The sequence below is a fragment of the Gambusia affinis genome, linkage group LG02 (genome assembly GCF_019740435.1).
Source record: "Gambusia affinis linkage group LG02, SWU_Gaff_1.0, whole genome shotgun sequence".
In the NCBI taxonomy this organism is placed as follows: domain Eukaryota; kingdom Metazoa; phylum Chordata; class Actinopteri; order Cyprinodontiformes; family Poeciliidae; genus Gambusia; species Gambusia affinis.
Genome location: NC_057869.1, coordinates 972,568 through 988,622, shown reverse-complemented (window position 1 = coordinate 988,622; position 16,055 = coordinate 972,568). Strand labels below are relative to the sequence as shown.

General features: G+C 45.2%; 3 protein-coding genes across 4 annotated transcripts; 2 read left to right on the top strand and 1 right to left on the bottom strand.

Moving 5' to 3' along the window:
• Positions 1-298: 298 nt before the first annotated feature.
• Positions 299-2,975, top strand: LOC122823891 (gamma-aminobutyric acid receptor-associated protein-like 2). Its single transcript, XM_044103896.1, has 4 exons — positions 299-558; positions 1,225-1,280; positions 1,409-1,581; positions 2,568-2,975. Exons 1-4 carry the CDS (start codon positions 525-527, stop codon positions 2,656-2,658), a joined length of 354 nt encoding a protein of 117 aa, XP_043959831.1. The 5' UTR covers positions 299-524; the 3' UTR covers positions 2,659-2,975.
• Positions 2,976-5,120: 2,145 nt separating this feature from the next.
• On the top strand, positions 5,121-6,391 carry LOC122823898 (C-C motif chemokine 24-like). The gene is made up of 3 exons (XM_044103909.1): positions 5,121-5,297; positions 5,415-5,538; positions 6,058-6,391. Exons 1-3 carry the CDS (start codon positions 5,234-5,236, stop codon positions 6,155-6,157), a joined length of 288 nt encoding a protein of 95 aa, XP_043959844.1. The 5' UTR covers positions 5,121-5,233; the 3' UTR covers positions 6,158-6,391.
• An 864-nt stretch (positions 6,392-7,255) lies between these two features.
• Positions 7,256-15,464, bottom strand: LOC122823883 (potassium voltage-gated channel subfamily G member 4-like). 2 transcript variants are annotated; one of them, XM_044103874.1, is made up of 3 exons: positions 14,529-15,464; positions 12,721-13,558; positions 7,256-10,018 (listed from the first exon to the last, which is right to left on the bottom strand). In XM_044103874.1, the coding sequence occupies exons 2-3, from the start codon at positions 13,477-13,479 to the stop codon at positions 9,206-9,208; spliced, it is 1,572 nt and encodes a 523-aa protein (XP_043959809.1). In that variant the 5' UTR covers positions 13,480-13,558; positions 14,529-15,464; the 3' UTR covers positions 7,256-9,205. The 2 variants fall into 2 exon arrangements, with proteins under 2 accessions (XP_043959809.1, XP_043959818.1); XM_044103883.1 differs by lacking the exon at positions 14,529-15,464 and having other exon boundaries at positions 12,721-14,227.
• Positions 15,465-16,055: the final 591 nt, after the last annotated feature.

Sequence of the window (16,055 nt, the reverse complement as noted above, 5' to 3'; positions counted from 1 at the left end):
TCCAGTCCTGTGTTCCTCCTGTGGCATCACAGCAATAGTTTACCTTACCAATATGGCGGCGTTGTTAACGGGCGAAACTATGAGCGAAGAAGCATCTTATTGCGGGTGTGATTATACACCGGCAGACGGGATATATTGTCAACTAAAGGGTAAAGTTCTGTGGTTTATAAAGGCTGATAATAAATGATAGAAGTTATTGAACATTGCTTCGTATTTTCGGAGTTAATACCGAGAATAAACCAGCAGTTTTCTCTTTACTCCAACCCTTCTCTGAGCCATGGAGTGGTACAGCCCACGGTGACGTCACGGTAGGCGGAGCTTAGAGGGCTGGCTGTGAAGAAGGAGACGGATGAGTTTGTTGTTGTTGTTTATCTGGTTTAGCGGAGATTTTACTCACCACTGCCGCCTCTGAACGAGCGCTAACTCCGGGGGAACCATCACCACCAGACCCGCTGAGGAACCGGAACCGGGACTCTCCTCTGAAACCCGCAGCGTCGAGCGGAACCTGCCCGGACACGGCCAACATGAAGTGGATGTTCAAAGAGGATCACTCCCTGGGTAAGAAGCGTTAAAAACCGGAGAAACGGTTCTGACACAGGACGGGATTGAGTCCAATCCGGGTCTGTGGCTCTGATCGGATCATTTCAGCTGGAATTAGCTGAAGGTGCTGCTAAGAAACGGTTCTGCTCGGGTTCTGGCCTGGTTGTTGTGAGGGGGAGCTGCTGGAAGTAAGTCGGGTTTAAAGATGGCTGTTGGTGCTGAAGCTCCAACCAAAACTGCTGCCAGGAACCCGCAGATCATCCGCTGAAAGCCGAACCGAACCGGGTTCTGTTCCGGGTCGGATCCACCAGGCTTTATGATTCCAGCTGAAACTGAAAGCATCCTCTCCTGATGCAGGCCTCATTTCCTCAGAAAGCCGCTCTGCTCTCCTTCATGAAGCCAGAATTTCCTCTAATCTTTGAACTCATCTCCAGGCTTTCTGGATCTGCCACTCGCCCAAAATCTAATTTCGTCTGTAAATCTGCAGGATGTTTTTTCCAAATGAACGTTATGAATTGTGTTTGGAGGGCAGAGGATTCCTCCTGTGCTGGGGGTTTCCTGTCTGATGGACAGCAGATTCCTGGGATCCCATAGATCCGCTGTCAGAGATCCGTCTCCGCAGCTTCAGATCTCCTCCAGGTTCAGTTAGCATCCTGCTGATCTTTGTGTGTGTTTGCTCTGCAGAACATCGCTGCTTAGAGTCGACCAAGATCCGCAGCAAGTACCCGGACCGGGTCCCGGTGAGTGTCCCCCCTGAAGGTCGTGTCCCCCCTGAAGGACGTGTCCCCCCTGAAGGACGTGTCCCCCCTGAAGGACGTGTCCCCCCTGAAGGACGTGTCCCCACCTCTAACATCTCTGTCCCTGGCAGGTCATCGTGGAGAAGGTGTCGGGCTCCCAGATCGTGGACATCGATAAGAGGAAGTACCTGGTGCCGTCCGACATCACGGTGGCCCAGTTCATGTGGATCATCAGGAAACGCATCCAGCTGCCGTCGGAGAAGGCCATCTTCCTGTTTGTGGACAAGACCGTCCCTCAGTCCAGGTCAGCTTCCTGTTCCCGCCCTGAGTCAGTTTTCCCGCCGGGCATCAGGTCTGGATGTCCGACGGGTTTTAGTTTGAACTTTGACCTCTTTTTCATCCAGTTTCCCTCCAGAATCTGATCGTGTGCAGAAATCTGACCCGTAAATCATCACATCTTATTATTTCTCATGTTTACGTTGACCTGTCACCATGACAACGGTTCCTGGACGATAAATCATCCCTGAAGTTATCACAATAAATGATAATATTGTTATTGTGAGACCATTTAAAGTATTATAATTTTAATAAATTCATAATAGTGCAAGATTATATTCTGAGATCAATAAACTTTAGGTTCTAATGAAGATTTAACACTGGAACTGGAAGACATTTTAAATATCTAAAATAAATAAAACGAGAAACGACAAATAAATTGAACCATGAAGTTTCTGTAAACACCAGGCTGAAGAATTTCATCTTCCAGTTTTTGCTAGAAAGAGAAAAAATGATAAATCATGCCGGTGGAAACTATTGAGCTCATTTTATTGATCATGTGTTTTATTGATTTACTGATTATTGCGACAGGTTGTGAAAGATGGCCGCCACATCGGTCACTGCTGGACGTTTTGCAGAAGTTTTCACACCTGAGCGAAAATGATTCATTTAATGTTTCACGGATAGAATCTGAAAAGTGTGGCACACTTTGGACCCCTCTAATGTAAACCATCCCATAATTTCTCCAGCTGGATGTTCAGGCGGTTGACCTGCTGGAAGCTGAACCTTGAAAAGATTTTCTTCCAGGATTATCTCGATTGAACTCAATCCATCTTCCCCCGCTTCCCGCAGCATGATGCTGCCTCTTCCGTGTTTTGCTGGGAGTCATGGTGTGTTCAGGGTGACGTGTAGTGTTGGTATTCCATCATTTAGTTCCTCTGATCAGAGCTCAGCCTTCAGACCTGTGGGAATACTTCTGGGTGGTTAAATAATGGCGCCTCTAATCCGTTGCAGCATCACGATGGGGCAGCTGTACGATAAGGAGAAAGACGAGGACGGCTTCCTGTATGTGGCGTACAGCGGAGAGAACACCTTCGGCTTCTAGGGACCGGGCCGGAGTCCGACTCGGTTCCGGTGCCGCCGGCCCTGTGAGGGAGTGATCCTGCCTGAGCGTCTGTTGTCCACCTTTCTACAGATTCACCTTCATTGTGGTGCCGTTTCAATCACTTTGGGTTTGATGCTGTTGTTTTTTAGATCCTGTTTGATTTTCTCTTCTTGCGTTTTTTAAGTGACGAGTTTGAATGAAGTTTGTTTTAATGCTTTTGTTTTTCTTTTAATTTAATAAAATCAAAATGAATTTTAAGTTAAATGCGTGAGGGTGAGGTAGCTGGATGACCTAACCAATAAAAGATGAAAACTGAACGTGTTTATTGTCTCCTTTAAATCGTCAGCAGTCAGATCATCGCAGAGGGGAAACAGCGACACCTGGCGGTAGACTGGGAGTACTGCAGCTGGATTAGATCAACGTCTTTATTTAACATATTTAACATTAATCAATTTAAAATATTTATGTAAATGCGATGTAAATACGTTTAGATATATGGAATACAGTTTATAAAATTACCAGTTAAAAATGAACAGCAAAAATTTGGGTTATTTAGCCTGTCATTCATTTATAAATATCACCGTTTCAAGCAAAAAATTTAGCTAGTAAGACAAATATTACATGGACAAGCTAACTATTTAGCTCAAAACTGCATGTTTAGCTTCGAACTCGATAAATAATTAGTTTAGCTGCAGAGAAATATTTAACTAGCTCTAAGAATATTTAGCTAATATCCAAATTTACTTGCCGATGAGCAGAAGTGGATTATCAACATAAAAGCAGGGTTTTGTGAACCTATAATATTTGTTAAAATATGATTGTAGACGCAGCAAGTGACAGCATCAGCTTTGAGGCAATTCAGTCTCACCAAAATGAATTGGCAAGCTAAATATTTAGCCTCAAACTTTATACTTAGTCGTATTTTCACCATGTTTCACTTTCATAAATGTCACAGTTTCAAAAGAAGTATTTAGTTTGAAGCTAACTACGTACCTAGCAAGTTAAGTTAGTTAACCAGTTAACTATTTAGCTCAAAGGTAAATGTAGCTCTGAACTAGCTAACCGCAACATAGTTTAGCTCAAATCCAGAATGTGCAGACTGACTCAGGATGTGGCCTGAAGTGGAACTGTCCCAGTTGTCCCAGTTGGTAGGTCAGACCACCATACCAACTGGGAAGCATGGGAGTGGCAGCATCATGCTGTGGGGCTGTTTTCTGCAGGAGAAACTGGTGTACTAAAGGAGACAAGGCTATTTAATCAAGACATGATTCAGGAAGTTAAAGACAGAGGAGACATGTCTTCCTGGTCAATGATTCTCTACAGCTTCAAACACTTCCATGAAAAATCATCAACTTCCTTCATAAAACAGCTTTTATGTGCAGTATGGAGGTGTGCGCGGGGAGCCTGGCTGGTTCGTTAGCAGGTCAGAGGTCGCCTCCCTCTGCCTAGCGGCGCCCCAGTTGACCTTCCAGACTTTCTGGAACGGTTCTGGAAGAGTTTCAGGGATCGTTCTTCTACGAAGCGTTTCATTTCTGCTTTCTGAGTATTTGGTGAATGGCGGTGAAACGTCTCAGCACTTCCAGTTTCAGTTCCTCCTGTCTCTGCCGCAGATGAACTTCGCAGCACTCGGTTTCCATGGAAACCTGAGAGGTCAGTTCAGGTGAAGCGGCTGGTTTTCTGCTTCAACCTGACGTCAGCAGGAAGTTGAGTTCAGGCGAAGTTCTGCTGATCTGGACGACATTAAATCCACGTCTGATAATGAAGTAAAGAAGCGCTGAGTTCTGATAAAAACTAAAAACTGAGATTATATTTCTCCTGGTTTAGCTTCTCTGTTAAATCCAGATTATAATCTCAGATTCTCTCATATAAACCCATTAATAATCAGAGATCTGATTGGCCCATCAGTCCTTCCTTCTGCTCTGACCTCCTTCAGCAGATCATTATTATTTCATATCCTTATTATCATCATTGATTATATTAGTCTGTTTGCATGTCGATGTGTAGATTTATGGGATTAAATGATGAACTCAGGTGTGCTGTGGTGGCGTAGAGGACAGCGCGACCCACATTGGAGGCCTTCAGTCCTCGACGCAGCGGTCGCGGGTTCGATTCCCGGACCCGGCCGACGTTTGCTGCATGTCTTCTCCCCTTCCTGTCAGTCTACTAGAGCCCACAAAAGACCCCCTGGAGGGAGGGAAAAAAAATAAAAATGATGAACTCAAAGTTTAGATATAAACCATCTTAAAAAAGTTTGTTGGGAAATATGTTGTTTAGGAAAAGAGCTATTGATTAAGAAATGATCATAATGCATTGATTTATAACTCAGATCGATTTGAATAACTGAATTAAAATGATTTTTGAGATTTCTGTGAATTAGCGCCATAAAAATAAACTGAACTGAAAGTTGATCCATGAAACCAGTTTTCTGTTTTCCGTCAGGATGAAAATTCTTTTCAGAGAAAGAGGAAGAGGAGAAGGAGGAAGAGCAGCCGCTGCTTTCTGAGAACAGCTGCTGCTGAACATATAAACGGAGCCGGCCGGACCGGTCCAGCACACTTCCAGAACCTCCAGAACCATGAAGATCCAGCTGAGCCTCTGCCTCCTGGCTCTCCTCTGCTCCCTGTGGTCCAGCTCTGCAGGTCAGAAACTTTCTCCTACTACTCTCCACTGATGGAGAATCTCCTCCTCCTCTTCTCCGTCTCTCTGCTCCAGCTGTCAATCTGTTGTCGGTGCTGAAGTTCTGGTTTTGTTTGCAGCTCCAGTCGGTCCGGGCGTGATATCTGGTGCCTGTTGCCAAGGCAACAGCAACACGACGATTCCCAGAGGGAAAGTGAAGGAGCTGCAGAACTCTCCGATTCACTGCAAAGTCAAATCTGTCATGTGAGTTCACCACAACGTGAATAAATTACTGAAACAATCACTGAAAACAGAATAAATCTAATAAATTAGCATCAAAACGACATTCTGGGCTTCAGAGACCAGACTGCTGATCCACGTGACTAATGAAACTAAACCAGCGTTTCAAAATAATCTCTTCAAAATAAAAGTCTCAATTATTATTATTATTATTATTATTATTATTATTATTATTATTATTATTATTATTATTATTATTATTATTATTATTATTATTATTATTATTATTATTATTATTATTAATAATAATAATAATAATAAACCAGGGCTTTTAAAGATGCATAAATACCAAAATATGAACTTTGTTCTGGTATTGGGCGGTCAGCCGGTCCGGTTCTGACCCAGAAGCTGTGTGTTCTGCCAACCGGTCCGGTTCTGACCCAGAAGCTGTGTGTTCTGCCAACCGGTCCGGTTCTGACCCAGAAGCTGTGTGTTCTGCCAGCCGGTCCGGTTCTGAACCTCCTGCATGTTGTTCTCTTGCAGAATCACCACTGAGAGCAACAAGAAGTTCTGCCTGGATCCCGCCTGGACCTGGACCCAGACACTGCAGAGAGAGTTTGGGAAAGAAAAACGGCTCCTCTGAGATCTGGATCTGGGTCGGAACCGAGTCTTCTGGAGCGGGAAGAACCATTTAGATGTTTTAACGACACACTGGACGTGTCGCTGATAGTTCTCCATTTTTACTGTTAATTTATGATTTGAATGAAACTCTGAGTCGTTTTTCAGTTTGTCTGATGGAGAATGTAACATTTAGTAACAGTTATTTTTTATGACAGCCGACGAGTCAACTTGTTCTCAACTTGAATTTAAGGTTTTTAATGAAACTTTTGTTTCTTGTTTTTCAGTTTGTCTGCTAGTTAAACATGTTGCTGGAAAAGTTGATCATGTTACTCAATTCATAATAAAAACTGCATTTTCCTATCTGCTGCTTCACGCTCTTTATCTTGGTGATCAGGAATGTGTCAGTGTAGCAAGTTTATTATTATTATTATTATTATTATTATTATTATTATTATTATTATTATTATTATTATTATTATTATTATTATTATTATTATTATTATTATTATTATTATTATTATTATTATTATTATTATTATTATTATTGCTGTTGTTATAAATGAACCTTCGGTTCATAGTTCCTGTTGTTACCTGTTGCGGGGGGCGGTAATCGGTGTGACACACCTTCTCTATGTGCGCAGCTGCGTCACAGTGTTGGTGAGTTGGGCTTTTCACGATCTCCCTGTGAGCTAAGCTAGCAGTTATAAAACGAAGTTTAATTGCTACAAATGTGCAGAAATATATGATAGAAATTATAATAGCTGTTTTTATAAGCTCTGTGTTTGAATTTGTTCCATGTAGCCTCAGTATAATGACTTTCTCTGCTGTCGTGTTAGGTTTGTGTTGGAGCTGTAGCCGCTGTTTTAAAGGCGCGTTAAACGTGCAGTGATTTCTGCCTCATCCCGCCATGGTAAATATTTAGCTCGGAACAAACATGAAACTTACAAACTAAATATTGAGCTCGCTAATCAAATATCTTATTTGAATGGTGAAAAAATAAACCAAATTTTTTAAAACACCCCAAATGCTGTTAATATTTGACTGTGTAACTTTAAATGGCTCCTCCTGGTTTTCTGCCCGTTAATCTCGTGTTTTTATTGATTCAATCAAACTTTGAGGGTGAAATGAGTAATGGAGCGAATCTTCTTCAGTCCTCTGCGTGAAATGAGTTTTAGGTTTTACAAAACTCCATCGGTGTGCAGCCGGTCGGCCCTGAATGATGATTTCCATCTGGTGACGGAGATCCATCACTCAGGCTTCACTCAGTCACTGCGTCAGACGGAGGCGTGTGATCAACACTAACAGTCTTTTCTCTGAAGCGATTCAGGGCTTGAATAAACACTTGGCACATTTTCAACCTTCACATCTTACATTTACTTTATTTATAGAAAAAAAAGCATTTTTAAATGTCAACCTTCAGACGGGAAATGAATGTAGACAGAAGCAGATGGAAACAATAAAAATGCAAATATCCCCCAAAGTTTTATCAACATGTTGATTTATTCATTTATTCCCCTCATCTGAGCTCAGCTGGTGTTTCAATAATCATGTAGATCCATCTTACGCCTTAAAGGGCCAGCGACAGAAGCACTCAAACTGCCAGGATCCCCTGTGTCTTTTCTATAGAAAACATTTTATAGATCAGGTCTACATGAAATAATGTAAAATCAAAACCATCAGCAAAAGAAAAGAAGAGGAAGAACAGAGAAATGGACCCTTCTGGCTCTGGTTTGATGCGATTCCAAGCTTCACCACTAGATGGCAGTAACAGCCCAGTGGGTGGAAAATACGTTGATTCTTAGCACTTTTCTATAGAAAAAAAACATTATTTTAAATAATAAAAGGCAGTCAGACAGCCTCTTCTTAACATCACCGTGTGGTTAAAGAGTTTAAATGCATTCCTGTCTTACTAAATTTTAGTTTTAACCTTTATTATTTGATCTGGATTTTAAATTAGACTTTTTTCTGGAATCCAAGTTGAGCTGGAAAGTTTCCTGAAACTACAGAGGAGAAAAACTTCTGCTAAAGTCTGGTTTAGAGAAGAACTGTAATGATTTAATGATGATGACAATCATGGAGGGCAAGGGGGGGGGGGGGGGGGCTGCTGTCTGTTGCAACTTTTAGATGTTTCTCCACTTCAACACACCTGTGTCAAATAATGAGCTCATTAGCAGAACTCTGGAGAACCCGACTGCACTGAGCAGGAAATTCAGCTGTTGGATTCAGGTGTGTTTGATCAGGACACCGGCCCTCCAGGACCGGACTGCCCACCCCTGCTTTAAGGGTTCTTCTCCAGCTCTCTTCAGTCCGCTTTACTCCAACTGCAGTCCGTCTGTCTAGTCAAAGTCCGGTTTGGTTGGTGAGGTGTGAATGCTAATCGACCTCTGACCTCAACCGGTCTGGGTTTGGTTTGAATGTGAACGTCAAGCGGACCGGAGACTGCACCACAAACAGGAAGTGGACTACAGCACAGGGCATTCTGGGTAAATGCAACCAAAGCTAACATGTTAGCCTAGCTCTAGCAGGAGAAATGACTAAAGAGACGACGCCTCCATCTTGTTTCCATCTGGTGAAGAAGGAAGTTGCTCTCAGCGTCTTCAGAGGTTTTTGTGTGGTTTCCTTCAGTGGTTGTTGGTGCAGCGCCCCCACAGGCCAGGAGGGGAACAGGTTGGTTTGACTCAGCAGAGAGAACCAGAGCAGCTGGAGACGTTAAATGTTTTGGTCCTAATAGAACCGGGTCTTCCGGACTATCAGGGGGAAATCAGACTAAATGTTGGCTGGGATTTGAAAAGATGGACCTTCTGGATCACATGCAACAGATTCTCTAAATCTGGACTCGTTAAAGGGTTGAAGCTGCAGCACTGAACAAAACTAAACCTGAAGAAGAAGACATTAAAGGAAGACTCCTCAGCTGGAGACCCAACATCAGCAGTTCCTCCGGCTCAGATCCTGCAGGTTGGTTACCTGGATGCATCCCAGACCTGCAGACCTGGGCCCTTAGGGGCCGCAGCTGGATGTCCATCTGGGGGTCAGATCAAAGATTTAAAGGGACGAACACTGGAAATGTCCATCAGAAAGCAGAGGGTGGCAGCGTGGACCGATGCATCTCGTTGGACGTCAGTCCGTCGCTTTTCTTTTTAGACGCAGACGAGAAGTCTTCCTGCGAGAAGTCGCTCATCTCCTCGTGGCGCTCCTGCTTCCACACGCGCTCGTGCTCCTGCTTCAGCTCCTGGTAAGAGCGAGAGAAGGTGTGAAAGATGGAGGTGGCCGGGAACGCCATGATGAGGATGCCGCTCAGGATGCTGATGAGCGCCACCATCTGGCCGGGGACGCTGCGCGGCACCATGTCGCCGTAGCCCACCGTAGTCATGGAGATGATGGCCCACCAGTAGGAGGCCGGGATGCTGCTGAAGCTGTGCTGGGGGTGCGCGGCGGCGAACGGCGCCAGCTCGCTCTCGGCCAGGTGGACCAGCGGAGAGAAGAGGGCGACGGCCACGCAGACGAAGAGCAGCAGGAGGCCGAACTCCCGCATGCTGCGCTGCATGGTGACGCCCAGCGTCTGCAGGCCCAGGGAGTGGCGCGCCAGCCGCATCACGTACAGGATCCGCAGCGCCCGCAGCAGCCGCAGGATCAGGGTCAGCTTGTCCAGGTAGCCGCGGCCCGCCCCCATCGCCGCCTCGTCCTGCGCCTCCTCCCCGACGTCGAACACCAGCGACACGTAGTACGGCAGGATGGCGACGGCGTCGATGATGTTGAGCGGGCCGCGAGCGAAGGCCAGCTTGGAGGGAGCGTTGACGAAGCGCAGCAGGAACTCCAGGGTGAACCAGGCCACACACACAGACTCCACCACGAACATGTTGCGACACTTCTGGGAGCATTCGCCCTGCGCAGGAGGAAACATGGAGAAGAAGAGACGTTACACCGAACTACGGCAACCGGGAGGTAACGCGAAGCGTCACCGACGGTACCAGGAGGAAACTAAAGAGCCGTTTGTAAAGTTACACAGTTAGAGGGGCAACAATTTGGACTAGTTAGTCTGTCATAAACTAAATACATAATTAGCCAACTAATTATTCATTTGAGTGTTAAATATGTAGCTTGAGGTTAAGTAGCTTTAAACTATATTTGGTTGGTAAAGTCTGAGCTGCTAATTAGCGTGCTAACTAATTTTTTTGCTAACTTAAAATGTAGCTATCAAGCTATAGATTTAAGTCACTGAAATACTTTGGAGGTAAATATTTAGTTTAAAGTTATATACGTTGTTCTGAGCTAAATATTTAACTTCAAAGTAAACATTTAGTTTGTAACTGTGACAGTTATGAATGAATGAACAACACGGTGAAAATGTGACCGAAAACTGAACGCTAATGTTTCCCTCTTAGGACTTTAACCGTAACTTCTGTTGAGGATGCGGTTCATTCTCGTTTCACAGATCTGGATTATCTCCTCCTGAAGTTACGGGATCTAAACCTCCAGCTAGCAGCAGGTCGGGTCACACCTGGAGAAACCACCGGAGTCAAAAACGGGTTGTTTCAAATAAAAACATGAATTTATTTTCAGTCCGGAGCAGCAGCTGCTGTGATGTAAGTAAGTTTCTGTCTCTGCTGCATGAAAAAGCATCAGCTCTGAAAGGTGACAGATTATCTCTGAAGGCGGGTCTCGTTACGCCGTGAGGATCTGCTGGTTGTTAGTCAGGATCCGATGGAAGATCGGGGGAAATTCCCCCAGACGGTCCCTCACACCCTCAGGTTTCTGTAGGAGATGAATTCAGATTTAAAGTTTAGACAAGATGGACGCAGCGTTCTGCTTCCTCTCCTTTCCTTCTGCTACTTTGGACTTTTAGTTTTGGTCCTTAGAGGAAGATTAAAGGCTGACAGTGACAGAAATCCACAGAATAATTATTTAGTACATTGTTTTATCACTTGTATAAAATTTTAAATATTATTTAGAATTCAGCAGATTGTAACAACAAATTAAGAAAATATTAAACGTTCTGAATTTTTAAGCTGTAATCAAATTTTTTTCCAGCATAAAAACCTGCAGAGCATCGATTTCCTTCCTGCTGGGACGGAAAAAATCCTTTTCCTGTGAGATTCAACAACAGAACAGCGAAGGAAAAAACACCGAGATGACTAACGAGCCTGTCAGCGCGACAGACGCAGCTTTTAGGAAATAATAAAGTCGATATTTTTAATTTGGCCGCCGCCACAGGAAGCTCTGCTACAGGAGACAGGAAGTTATCAGAGATGTTTCTCCAAACACCTTCCAGCCTGAGGAGAGCGAACCATCATCATGAGAGCTGAACGGGTTGAATCCAGACCTCAGACCGGATCATCCATCTGGGCAGATCAATAACTAGAAATCGACAGAAAGCAGCGATTAGAGCAGCAGGCTGTTCCCTGGACGAGGCCGGTCCAGACGCCTCAGGCTTCCAACCAGAGGAGAGGATCAAACCGGGACCACACAGCTCCAGCTCAACCTGAGAAACTTGGACTAGGCCGTTCTGAAATATACCATAAAGCCTCTGGCTGCATGTTGGAAGCTGAACTTCGGCTCCGGCCATCAGCAGCTCTGCACAAATACAGAGTTCATAAAGTAAATATTTAGCTTTAAAGCAATATTTAGTTTGAAACTATTTGGTTTCAACATAAATAGTTGAAACCTCCTCCGGGAAGAGGCCGCGGGGAAACCCAGGACACGCTGGAGGGACGATGTCTCTCGGCTGGCCTGGGAACGCCGTGGGATTCCTCCGGAGGAGCTGGTGGAAGTGGCTGGGGAGGGAAGTCTGGGCCTCCCTACTGAAGCTGCTGACCCCGCGACCCGACCGGGATAAGAGGAAGAAGATGGATGGATGGATAGATAAATAGTTACTTATCTAAATATTTTGCTTGGAGCTACATATTTAGATAAGCAACTAAATATTTAGCCAACAAAATGTTTAGTTTTAAGATAAATATTTTTAACGTTAAGTTAGCTTCAAGCTAAACCTTTTGTTTACGGCTAACTGTTTAGCATCACACAACATTTTGCATGAACTGCAGAGCATCTTTAGGATGTTTCCCAGAACTTCATCCCACAGCATGACAACTCCACCACCGTGCTTCAGGAACGGAGCGGTGCATCCACTGTAAAACCAAATAGTAGACTTTGGTCTAATCTAAGCAGACTGTCCGTGAAATGCTGATCTATCACTTAAAATGTTAACATGTAACAAAATGAGGAAACGTTTCAGTGCTATTACTTTTCCAAAAAAGTCTCAGCTTCAGCTGAAGGTCAAGAGTTCAATTCTCGTTGGAAAACGGATTTATCTTTAGTATTTTTCACAGATCAAACCGTGATCTGTGAAAAATACAGATCACGGTATCTGATCTGAACACAACCAAAACCAACCGTTTTGGTTGTGTTTCGGTGTTACTGATGTTACTGATGGTCGTTGTTACTGATGGTAACAACGATACTGAAGATCAAATTTAAAACATTATTAGTCAGGACAGAAAGTAGAACTGGTTCAGGACTTTTGCTCAGTACTGGGTGGGTTCTGTCCAGTTCCCTAAACTGGAAAAGCCTGGAAAGCCTCAGACTCACCCGGTTCTCCTCGTCTCTGAGGTCCGGCATGGTGCTGATGCAGAGGCTGACCACAGTCACCAGAACCATGATGATGGACAGGCAGGCGAAGATCTTCCCTGCCAAACCTGAGTGTGGGTTTTCCATCACCTCCCGCAGCGCCGACACCATCCTGCGGTAGCCCTTCTCCGCCTGCGGGGGTCTCTTCTTCAGCTTCATCCTCTTCTGCCTCCACTCCTCCTCCTTCCGCCGGCGCTCTCCCACCTCGTCCACCCGGGTGATCATCCGCCGCCGGCAGCAGCGCTCCATGTGGCCCGGGTCCACGCCCCAGTAGTCCAGCTCATCGTGCAAAGAGACGGCGCACAGCTCCCGAAGAAGACGCAGCTTCCCCGCCGCCAGGAAGTTCAGGATGACCCTGAAGGCCGTGGGGTTCCGGTCAAAGAAGAACTCCCGGCACGTCTCGTCGTAGTCGTCGCAGAGCCGAGCGATCTCCTCCGGCGTAGTGCAGGAGCGAAGACGGGCCAGCCGGCTCTGGGGGAACTGCTCCAGCGTGCTCCAGGGGAAGGCGTAGCGGTTCCCCCCGACGTTGATGAGGACCTGTACGGCGTGGTCCACCGTGAAGGAGGCCTGGGGTTCCCGCAGCAGCTGGGCACGTTGGAAGTACACCCCCTTTAGGGTCTCGGTCTCTGGGATCTCAGTGAAGAAGCGGTCCAGGCTGCTATCGTCGCTGCTGATGGAGTAGGTGCTGAAGTCATGATTGGCATTGCTAATGATGGGCATGCTGGCAGCAGATCCGGGACGGGATGGAAGAACTTTCTGTGGGTCAAGCTAACGAGGAAGACCAACTCAGAGCAAGATACTGAAAAGACAGAAAGACTAGAAGTTAGCCTGAGATGCTGCTCAGCTCCGTTCCCTTTACTCATGTATGCAAATGTTTGTTGAGCTTCTGCTAAGGCTGAAGCATCACAATCACGCCTGAATGAGCTTGTTCCAGCGATAAGTCATTAACAGTCAAGGCAGCGATGGATAAAAACCACACGTCCTGCCATCTTCTTTGTCGTTTCTGCCAGTAGTAACAACCAGCTGCTGATCATGTGACTGTGTGAAACAAAACAAGTGTTTCCATTGCAGTTTTGCAAAATATATGTCTCTATATATAATCCTAGCACAAAAACGTTTTATTGAGTTTTTTCAAAATTGGTGAGTTTCCATTTAGCAAATTTATTTTGGTACTAGAATCCTCAGATACAGAGTCCTGCTGTTTGCAGATGACAAGGTGAGGTAGCTAGCAGGGTGGAAATGTTCTGGCTTCTTGTAATTAAGTCAGAATGTAAAAACAGAAATCTTAAATGATCATTCAGGACAGTAAAAATCTAGTTGTGTAGAGTCAAAACTCATTTTTGAAATATCTGGAATGTAATTACAGAAACTAAATCTGTTAAAACGGCCTGCCATATTCCCCGTGTTCCCTCTTTCCTCCAGCAGGTGGCGCCTCTCAGACTTCTGGGGATCTAAACTCAATCTGTCGCTTTATTCCATCAAACCACCGTAACAAACTGCTGCTGTATCCGCTGTAAAGCTGGAATTACATAATATTATAAATTGAATTATTTCCAGCTGACCAGCTGCAGCATCACCAAAAAATGAACTTTAACCTCCAGCTTTAACCCGGTTCTCTGGTTTAGTTTCTAACAGAAGGTGTTTCTGAGAACTTTTGGATCCTCGGCAGAGCTTCAGACCTGATGAGAAGCTGCAGCTGCTGGTTCGCTCAGGTTTCAATCAAAATAAAAATAAAGAAGTTAATGGGACGAGACGTGAAGCCGAGTCACCTTTCAGGGCGAAGCCGCTGCGGTTCAGGTGGAGCATCAGGAAGTTAAAGTCTCTGAGTCCAACATGTCCCCCGGGATGTCCACCTGTCCCCCGGGATGTCCACCCGTCCCCCGGGATGTCCACCTGTCCCCCGGGATGTCCACCCGTCCCCCAGGATGTCCACCTGTCCCCCGGGATGTCCACCCGTCCCCCAGGATGTCCACCCGTCCCCCAGGATGTCCACCTGTCCCTCGCAGAGATAATAATGCGGTTATCTAACCGCGGTGTCCTGAAACCTGCTGCTTTGTTTTCATCTTGTTCCGACAGCAGGACCTTCCTCCTCTTCCTCCTTTTCCTCCTCTTCCTCCTCTTCCTCCTCTTCCTCCTGTCTAACAGGCGGCTCCGCTCTCAGAGGTCGGGAGAAGTTTGCTAAAAGCAGGAAATGGATTCGGAGACACACAGACTTCCCCAGCTTGGTCCGACTGAGATCCGACCTGCTGCGCGGACCGAACCGAACAGGAAAATGATCCGGTTAGAAGAGCTGGCAGGTCTGGAGCGGCCAGCAGGGGGCAGGAGTGAGGTGGACTCACTTGTAAAGGCAGCCAGTTGCTCTGTGGCAAAAGAAATCACATCTTTATTTACTACGATTCAGAATTGATAGTAGCCTACATCAAAATCGATTTAAAAAATCAATTTAAAAAAATAAACAGATCCCTGCCTGTCTTTCTGCAACTTCTTGGGATCATGAGAATCATTTATTGTTGCCCCAAACATCAGAACGAACCGAACAGAGAGAAGATGAACCACTGATAGGTTCATGTTGTGACTCTGAGTCTCCATGTTCTCCTGTGGATGGATGAGTTTCCTCCCACAGTGACCGGCCTGCATGGAAACTGTTAACAGCTCATCAGAGGACAAGCAGGATGACCAACATTATTTTACTGTTGTAGACAGAAAAAAGCAAAGCCTCATTTTACATCCAACACACTTTGAATAAATTAAAACATAAAAAAAATGATAAATATAAAAGCACAAAGACATGAAATGATCCAATGATCAGCTGATGTCAGTCAGCAATGAAATAATTATTTAGCTTCATGTGAAAAGGTTCTGCAGACTTCAAGGATTTTCTGGTTTTAGCTCCTCGTAATGAATCTTCCACAGAAAGACAGAATGTCAGCGTATGAATACAGAAGTAGATATTCCTGTCTGTGTGTAAATAGAATTTAAAAAATATCCACACCTCCTGAAATCAGCAGCAAACACTGCAGCATTCAGCCAACCTGTGGAGGGTTCCAGTATTTCTCTAGAAATCAAGCTGAAGCTCAGACAGTGCAGTTTTCTTTATTATCTGTATAACTATGACACTGACTTGTGCCTGGTGCAGGTCGGCGTTCAGCAGACAGGATCAACGATCAGAGGATGGGAAGCAGAAGCTGCGTGTCCAGATCCTCCATGACGTCACGGCGGATCTGCGTCGCTGCAGATTTAATTAAATATCAGACGAGCTTCAGAGAAACAAAACACCCAACATGTTTCTGAGTGGG